Here is a 9,385-nt window from a genome sequence, read left to right on the forward strand (position 1 = left end):
CCCTGCTCTCTGGCCCCCAACTTCCTCTTTGCACTTTACCGGGTCCATGCAGGCCAGGCTGCTGACACACTTGTTGAATAATTAAGGCACGTCCATAATTTCCTCATCCTTGTGGGAAGTCCACAAGTGGCTCTGCTGTGGAAACTCAGGGGGCCAGTTTAAGAGTGGTACCCTTCTTTCCCTGCGGCCACTGACAGCGCCTAACAACCGGTGCAGCGATATAGAGGTGATACAATCTAGTTTAAAAAAGGTGGGTGGGGTTTGTATGATCAGGGAAGGACAGATTGATTTATTACCCACTGAGTTCAGTATTTATCAGTTCATTCATTTCCACCTGTATTGTAAGACAGCACTTCACACAATATGTAGGTATGGTGTCTGTGGCTGTTTTAGGGGATCGTGTGTAAAAGGAACATTGATTATAAACAAAGCATCAGTATGTCTGTTGGGGTTCCACCAGTCCCCCTCCATGTTTTCCTTTAAACATCAGCCATGCTAACATGCTCAGAAGACACAATGCATGTTTTACCATGTTTCACCATTCTGTAGTTTCGGGTGTTAGCCTTGCCAAAATTGCTGGTATGTACAACTCAACATTTAGCTACAAATTGAGGCTGCAATACATGAGGTTTTTGCAAGTATTTGGTCATTTCTTGAAACTTTCGACCTGGTGGATGCGGAGATGATTAAACGGTACAATATGCTCTCCCTCCCCCCCAAACCCCCCCCCATTTTCCAAGACAAATGAACAAAAAAGAAGTTTGGATGACGTTTGAAGTAGCGTGGGATCATGGGAGTTGCTGTCTTCACCACCATTGCGTCACTACAGTCAGCTTCTCCCAGTTATTGGATTCCTTCAGTGTTCATCGGTTTAGGGAAGGTAATTTATTTAAACTGTTAAAGACACTGAATAAAGTAGTTTCACCTTAAAAATCAATGTTTCTCTGATGCTGTTCGGGGGAAAAAAGGACGTCCTGGAGGGGCTTTGAGCCGAGCTGCTGCTAATGCTGACTCAGCTCATTTATCTGATAACTTAATTATCAGACTTCCAGCAAGTAAAATCTTTCATCTGGTTAAACTAACAGTTAAGAACGACCAAGGTCTAAAAAGTGTATTGTAAAAATGTGGCTTAAAACTAGATAAAAAAGTCAACCACAACTCTGATGCATGCACAAAGGGGAGATGACGCCATTGACAGGTGACCGGTGAAACGCAGCGTTACCTGAAAATAATGACAGATTTCTCTGAGTTTGAACATTGTTGGAAACATTTGGTATAATCAAAGTACACAACTCAACTACATATAGAACATAGAGCTAGAGTTGATACACTCTTTAATGTGGAAAAGTTACAGATTATAGCTTGAATATATCACATTTATATAGACTGACTTTCTCTCAGCACCCCCTGCTGTGACTTCCAGCATCCTTAAAACTTTCTGGTAAATTTATTAATTTAATCCTGAAATATTACCTCCATCCCCCACCTCTGTTTTTAAAAGCAATGGCCCTAATACGCCATCATACACGGCTGTTAGAGGAATTTGTTTCTGACTACCATGATCCAAATGATTCTTATAACTTTATTTGAAAGCCCACGTAAAACGTGTATTGCCAGAAAATAGATGCAATCACTTCACAACATATTTTTGTGTGAAACCTCAAATCCTGCTTTAAACCTCATTTTACCTTTTAAACTAACGTTTTGACTACTTTCTGCCTGTCTCCAGGTGTCCAGTTCCTGGCTGCGACAGTCTGGGCCACATTAGTGGGAAGTACGCCACCCACCGCAGTGCCTACGGCTGTCCGTTGGCAGCACGCCGGCAGAAGGAAGGTCTTCTTAATGGCACTCCTTTCTCCTGGAAGGCCTTCAAGACTGAGGGCCCGACCTGCCCGACGCCAGGCTGCGACGGCTCCGGACACGCTAACGGCAGCTTTCTGACGCACCGCAGGTATACTGAATGTCTGAGCTTCAGCACACAGAGAGCAGTGTGATCAAGTGAATTGAGCTGCTGGGCCCCCATTTATCGCTCATGAGCATTATGTACATAGAAAATCTCAGCCTTGTTAGAATGTAAGAGCTCTTAATCCTGATCAGCTGCTCCTCTCAGTCTGTCAGGTTGTCCAAGAGCATCAGCAAACAAGAAGAGAGCCAAGTTCCCTGGAGACGAGTATATCACTGCAAAGTTCAGAGCCAGTGACGGTAAGAGACAGACTGACCTTTCCCCCCTGCCTGATTGAATGTCCCGAATGTCCTGAAGGAGAAGACTCAACAAAATAAAATAAAAACTTGCAACTTGACTTGGACTTATATATATGTTTTATATACGAACTTCACTTGCAACTAGGTGTCACACTAGCGCAACAGCATCTCAGACCAAAACAATGGGACAGAAATAAAATTTAGCTCACCAAAACTGACTTTGTCAGGCTTTCAAACAATCACCGACTCTGGTTTGGTTGAAATTAATCCTTAATTCTCAGACGTAGATGATAAAAACAGCAGTTTCAGTCGCTCTACTCTCAAACCACAGAGAGGCTTTGATGGCAGCACAGACAGCGAGAGTGTGACACCATGACTCCACTATATCTTTACATAGAGAATAGTTGTTTGCAGCTATATAAGCCCAGAACAGACAAACCAAACACTGGCTGTAGATAGGGTCTTTGTGTGCATTTTCTTTTCACAGCCTGTTCTCATTCACAGATACAGATACAGACGTGAGCGGGGTTCAGTTAGTTGCAATCGGAAACTTCACTGCTAGATGCCACTTAATCCCACACACTGGTCTTTCAATGTTTTAAATCTCATATATAGAACCTTTAAAAAATGTGCCACTAATCAATTCATTTACCTTCATTTCCTAAATTAACTTATGTTAACTGTTTATTCCCAGCAAATCCTCACCTAATTCCCCAGATCCACCTTGTTTGAACCAATCCGACAGCATCTAATAAAGCTAAAGGAAAGAACCATAAAGAGCTAATGTTACGTTACTGAGCCCCATTAGTTGACTTGGGACTTGAGTGCAAAGTCTTCAGACTTACTTTTTACTTGCAGAACAATGACTTGGTCCCACTTCTGATATGTCCCACATGTCTCACACATATCTCCCAAACTACTAAAACATGGAGACATCAGAATATAAGAAATCAGGACAAAGGAGCCCAAATGTGATGTTTTCTACAGACTTGTTGCCACATGCAGCACCTGTACCTAGAAAGGCGCTATACAAGTACAGGTCCATTTACCATTTACCATTTACCTGTAATAGAAATCTGTGACGGCCAGAGGAGGTGTGTTAAGGTGTGTTTGCTGTGTGTTGTTGCTCTTGCTTAGTTCTGGACAATGATGAGGACATCAAGCAGCTCAACAAGGAGATCAACGAGCTCAACGAGTCCAACTCAGAGATGGAGGCCGATATGATGAACCTGCACACTCAGGTGAGCTCAGCTGCTCAGCTCACTGCACACGGACGAGGATGAGACATGTTTCTTGTAGGAGACACTGCTCATAGATTTCTCATAGACCACACAAGACGTCTGTAAAGCTGTTGACAGTGAATATTTCTGTGTTCTGTATCTGTCTTGGCTTCAGATCTCTTCGATGGAGAAGAATCTGAAGAGTATGGAGGAGGAGAATAAACAGATCGAGGAGAGGAACGAAGCTCTGTTCCTGGAGCTATCTGGCCTGAGTCAGGCCCTGATCCGCAGCCTGGCCAACATCCGCCTGCCTGCCATGGTAAGTGTACACAAATTGTTTTAAACCAGGACAAATTACCTTCGCCTAGAGAGTATCTCACTTCAACAGAAGCAAATAACAGCCATAATAATTTGTCAATCTTAGAAGAAATGAGCACCCGATTGCAAAATTTAACCAAAAGCAGCAAGAACATCTGGCTACCAAGGATGAACAATTTAGCCTGAATGGAACTGATTTGTCCTTTGAGGTTACACTCTGTCTGTCCCAACACCCCAGCATCTATTCTTTGGGCTAGACTGATGGAAGGCAGGTCAAAGTTTTAACTCGTTCTGTGAAACATCTCAGCATCTACCAGATGGACTGGCACATATAAATGCAAAATATTTGTTGTCCCCAGAGGATTAATTCAATTGACTTTGGCAATCCTGTTCCTTTCTGCTAGCGCCACCATGAGGTTGACCTTTTTGGTTTTAAGTAAAATGTCTCTAAACAAATGGATGGATTGCCATGAAATTTTGTACCGAAGTTCAGGATGAATTGTAATAACTTGTGATCTCCTGACTTTTGTCATGAACCCGCTCTAGGCTCATGAGAAAGGAGGGAGACCACACAGAGAATTTAAGGGTTTTAAACAAAAAGAAGTTAAATTAAACAATATTAATGACAACAAATTATAATATGTATATGTACGTCAGTATTGTCAGTAATGTAGTTAGTGTGTGCACATGGGTGAAGTGTGTGGAAAAAGGTAATGCATATATCAAAACCCAAAGACAGCATCAAACCAAGGAACCTGCTGGCTGGATCAGCCACTTATAAAGCCCAACAATCAGGATAAACCAGGTGTAGCCCATCCCATGGCCACACACTCTGCCACTCTGTCTCCTTGGAAGAAGGCGAAAAGACCCAGGTTGGGGGGTAAAAAACAAGACACTTCTATATTCAGGTGATGTATACCATACGATACCTATGCATAATGTTACACACTGGAACTTTGAACCTTAAAAGATCCAGATCTTACCTGACTGACAGGGTTTGGAATTTTTGGACTTCTGAACCTGTGTGTGTTTTTCAGCAGGAGCCGTTGTCAGAGCAGAACTTCGACAGCTACGTACCCACAGTACCAATAAAATACCTGCACCAGAACCCTGAGAACCGGGTTGCGAGTCCATCAACCCAGGCCAGTGAAGGGCATCCGAGTGTGGGGGGGGGGGTCATCGCAGTGACAACACCAATCTTTCTTTCCGAACCCTTTAGATACTGTATGTAATTAATTCTTCTCATTTGGAACTTTGTCATCTGTTATTTGCGTTTGTTTGCTGTTTGCATGTTGCTTTATGGCGGTGTGAGCGTGAACAGATGAGGGTGTGGATGTGAAGTGCGTGGTAGCACACTGGAGTTAAATTGTTACTGTAAGCAGGGTGTATACAGACAGGCAGAGAGTGCAGAACACAGGCGGGAGGTCAGTACAGAGCCTGAGCAGATCCTCTTAGTTAGTGAACATATCCCACCTCCACTCAATAATGTTGATAGTATTCTATATGAGCATAGTGATGTTGCACCTCCAGGACTAGTTTGTAGATTCATTCTTACTATTGCTGTGTAACTATTTAAGTCCTTTGCAAATGTTGGTTTAATAACAACTTATTTATTCATGTCTGCTGTATTTTTTATGTTGGCCTATTTATTATTCATTATCTATTTATTCAATTGTTTTCCAAAATGCTACCTGAGAAGATTTTAAACGGTAACCATGAGAAAGGAAATAATTTCCTCTGCATTGTTGAACAAAGAGGAAATATTTTAAGATATCAACTATGAATTCTTTTATATATCTTATTATTTATTTAAAATACTGGGATCTTTTTAAGTGCAAATATTTTGTAACTGAAAGTTTTTTAATAATTTTCTAAAGATTTGTTTTTTGTTTTTGGTGCTTCTGTTTATATGATTTTCCTGTTTATTTTCACAAACTATTTTGAGTACATTGCAATACACTGGGAATATTGAGCTGCACATATTTGGTATTTATTTGGTGATGAAGAACAAAGTGATGGTGAATATTTATTTTGTATTGTCTATGTGTTAATGATGGCTGTGTATGGATTAGTCTTTAAGTTGCTCTTGAAATAAAGGTTAACCTGCAGTAAATGTGGACTGGGCTGACTGTGGGTTTGTATTGACTCAAACTTTCTCATACTATTTTTAGATGGAAAACAGGCAGTCTGGGACAATTTCAGAGCCTGTTTGTACTGAAGAGATGTATTGCACTCTCCTGCCAGCAAACAAGCACTGTGAACTGTACTGTAAACTTTCACTGTACAACATGAGACACCTAGCCTAAAATCTAGCATGAAATACTCATCAGCTCTTTCATCAGACAACAGCTGGGCATTTCCCATCATGCCCTGAGTCTTGCAGTCTTGCAACTGCGGCCGTACATTACAAGCTTGAGAGGTTATCGTTGCCCATGTGTGCATAACATCAGAGAAAGAATGTTCATGAAAGGTATTCAAGGACCCTATCACTGGTGATCAATGACATACAGTGCTGTGAAAAAGTATTTGCCCCCTTTCTGATTTCTTATTTTGCATATTTGTCACACTTAAATGTTTCAGATCAAATTTTAATTAATTTAATCACAGTTAATTCAAGATTTAACAAGGGGGAATATACTTTTTCACATAGGACCAAGTAGGTTTGGATAGCTTTTTTCCCTTAATAAATAAAATCATCATTTAAAAACTGCATTTTGTATTTACTCAGGTTATCTTTGTCTAATATTATAATTGGTTTGACGATCTGAAACATTTAAGTGTGACAAATGTGCAAAATCAGGAAGGGCGTACAGCACTGTACTTGTACATTGTTAACTGTAATTGCAGACGGGAGTTTAAGAGAACCATGAAATAAATGAAAACACAGACCAGTGAAACAATGTAATTTACTAATTTTAATGGTTAAAAAAATACTTCTTTGCGCAAAGAGACAACAATAAGTCCCTGTTTGCTGAGGAAACGAGGGACCAAAACAATGATGGCCACCACATGATGACAGGTGGAGCAAGATAAGATGAGGTAAATGTTTTTGAGGAGAGAAAACAAAAAAGGCACAATTTACAATCAATCATGCCCCAAATTAACAATAATAACAATAACAATAATAACAATAACAATAATAATATATCAGTACAGCTAAAAAAAAAATCTGAAAATCTGCAACAACAAAAAATACAGACCAATAATATTGTACAAGGCAAATCTTGCCTGTTAGGCTCCTCCTGTGTGTTCTACCCTTCTGTACTATCTGGAGCCCCCCCCCTCGCTGCTGATACTGTACAGATAGCAGTTCTACAGTGCACAGGGACTTCAACATATTATCTGACCACCAGACATGACACGCACAGTTTGGAGGGCCCGATGCAATCGTCATGGCAGAAGGCACCGCAGCCTTGGCACATGATCATGGCTTTGAGGCGGCATGAGCACTTGAGCGCCACCTCCTCGGCCGTACTGTCAGTAAAGGCCTGGATGCTGAGGGTGGCCTGGCTGGAGGCCAGGCGGGGGCGCAGCTGGAGAACGCCGTCCGCCATGCTCCGGGAGAAGCCGCCGTTGTCCATCACTGACACATTGGCTGTGTAGCTTACTCCTCCACCTTGCTTGGGGAGCTTCCCGTATAGCTGGAAGGGGAGGGAGGAGACAGATGAGGAGGGGGAAGGGGAGGAGGAGGAGGGAGAGCCAGAGGAGTAGGGCCCTTTGCCATGCTCCTTCTTTGCCATCCTGGCTAAAGTCATCTCCATGTTGAGGAGTCCCTCCATCGCCCCTCCGCTCAGGTAGCTGTCCACAGAGTTCCCAGGCTCCTTTTTGGTAACACTCATAGGTTTAGTGGGGGAGGATTTGGCAAGAGCCTGGCAGGAGGGCCGCACACCCACTTCATTCTTCACTGTGGGTGCAGGAGATGACTGCTGTTGGTAAGCGTGGGGGAGCTGAGACTGGGGGGGCCTCCAGTTGATCTTAATAGTGGGCACCACCTCCGTGGGACAGGGGTCTGCATGGGGAGGAGAGGGGCCATTAGGCATGGTCTGGTGGGATGGCTGCAGCCTGTCTGGAGTGACCCCCTGTGAGGACTGAGGACCATGAGAGTCTTTGATAACTGCAGACTCCACAATGGTGTGAGAGCTAAGGTCTGACTTAATTCTGTTGGTTAAAGAAGTGGAGGAGGATGAGGAGGGTGGCAGAGAGGTGATGACCGGGACAGCCCCGGGGGCCTGCTGGGACTGATACTGCGACACAGCTGAGGACTCCATCAAACAGGAGACTGGGCGGCCTGTTGGAGACTTGTTGTGGATGTGAGAGGCTGCAGTCAATTCTGGAGACTGGGCTGAGACCTCAGGCCTGCTACGTGGACCTGGGGTCCTCGCCACTGGTGGTCTGGATTGGGATCCTGGCAATCGGCTGATTTCCAGTCTGTTGGCAGAGTGTGAGGGCAGAACTTTCTCCAGGGGCAGGCTGCCCTGTAAGAGCTGAGTGACCAAAGGGTTGTTGGCTTCCACACTGGATACTGGTCTGGCTGAGGTGGCCAGTCTCTTGGAGGCAGCTGCAGCAGTCGGGTTAGTGACAGAGGGCTTTAAACCTCCGCGGCATTCCTCTTCAGCAGAGCTCTGTCTGGAGACTCTACAATCATCTCCAGGCTCCATTTTGACCACAACATTGGTGTCCCTGAGCCCCCGTGGGTGGACTGTGGGGTGTTCTTGGGAATGGGGGCGGCTGTGCTGAGGGTGAGGCAAGCCATTGGGGAAGCAAGGCTGAATGACAGTCTGACCTTGGCGGCTGGACACGTGTGCCTGGATGACTGGCTGCTGGTTCTGAGGATGGGGGCTGCAGATAACCAGCTGGCCGTTTCTCTGGGCGCTCAGCTGGGTGCACCAGTCCCGGTCAGCCTGCTGCTCGTCCTCTTGGCTCTCATTCTCACAGTCCGAAGCGGTTTCCGTGGAGTCGCTATGTGTCGCAGCCTCATAATCTTTCTCTCTGCCCGAGGAGTCCACGTGTTGAGAAGAGGATGTGTCTGTTTTCCGTCTCTCTGCAGTTGAATGAGACAATACTTCCTGGGCGTCCACATGGTGGGAACCATGCTGGATAACACCGCCCAGTCCAGCCTCCTTCCCTTGAACCTGCTCTCTGGGCTGACAGGAGCTGGCCAGCGTCTGAATAACGTCCACCCCCTGAGCTCCGAACCTGGGAAGGGAATCTGGGATGGAGGTTGGGGCCAATGAGGGTTTTTCACAGCGCTGGCCTGTCCTCTCAGTGGGGACAACGGCAGACTCTGGCACCTGGTTCTGCCTGGTAGACTGGGCAGCCAAAGACTCTGATACATTGTCCAGCTTTGGAGAGGGCGAGTCAGCAGCCTTGTCTGTGAGCCCATTGGAGGAGCTCAGGACACTGGCTGATGTTTCTTCGATTTCCTCTTCAGCCTCTGGCCCCGCAGATGCTTCCTCTAAAGGTGGGCTTGGGGTCTGTGGGGGCTCCAAGGATGTGGAAGTTGAGGTAGTGGACAGTGAGGGGGAGGGCTGGGGCATGAGCTCTACATTGAGAAGCTGTAGTTGTGTTCCAGACGAATGAGTGCCTGAAGACGATCCCTGCTCCTCCATCCCACCACCTCCCCTTCTTCCTCTTCCTCCTCCTCC

At 45.0% G+C, this 9,385-nt stretch overlaps 2 protein-coding genes across 2 annotated transcripts in view; one reads left to right on the forward strand and one right to left on the reverse strand.

Annotated features, from left to right (window-relative positions):
• The window catches only part of LOC118324918 (myelin transcription factor 1-like), a 24,473-nt gene extending 19,394 nt beyond the window's left edge, over positions 1 to 5,079 (forward strand). Inside the window, exons 14-19 of the mRNA XM_035657424.1 lie at positions 1,730 to 1,951; positions 2,111 to 2,202; positions 3,340 to 3,443; positions 3,598 to 3,741; positions 4,778 to 4,903; positions 5,062 to 5,079. Of these exons, the coding sequence (XP_035513317.1) occupies positions 1,730 to 1,951; positions 2,111 to 2,202; positions 3,340 to 3,443; positions 3,598 to 3,741; positions 4,778 to 4,903; positions 5,062 to 5,079 (706 nt within the window). The remainder of the gene's footprint in view (positions 1 to 1,729; positions 1,952 to 2,110; positions 2,203 to 3,339; positions 3,444 to 3,597; positions 3,742 to 4,777; positions 4,904 to 5,061) is intronic.
• Positions 5,080 to 6,640: 1,561 nt separating this feature from the next.
• asxl1 (ASXL transcriptional regulator 1) overlaps positions 6,641 to 9,385 on the reverse strand; it is a 19,131-nt gene continuing 16,386 nt past the window's right edge. Inside the window, 1 exon segment of the mRNA XM_035657426.1 lies at positions 6,641 to 9,381. Within this exon segment, the coding sequence (XP_035513319.1) occupies positions 7,079 to 9,381 (2,303 nt within the window). The 3' untranslated portion in view covers positions 6,641 to 7,078.

Source organism: Morone saxatilis, unplaced genomic scaffold, assembly GCF_004916995.1.
Source record: "Morone saxatilis isolate NCDOM2014 unplaced genomic scaffold, NCSU_SB_2.0 Contig15, whole genome shotgun sequence".
NCBI lineage: Eukaryota > Metazoa > Chordata > Actinopteri > Moronidae > Morone > Morone saxatilis.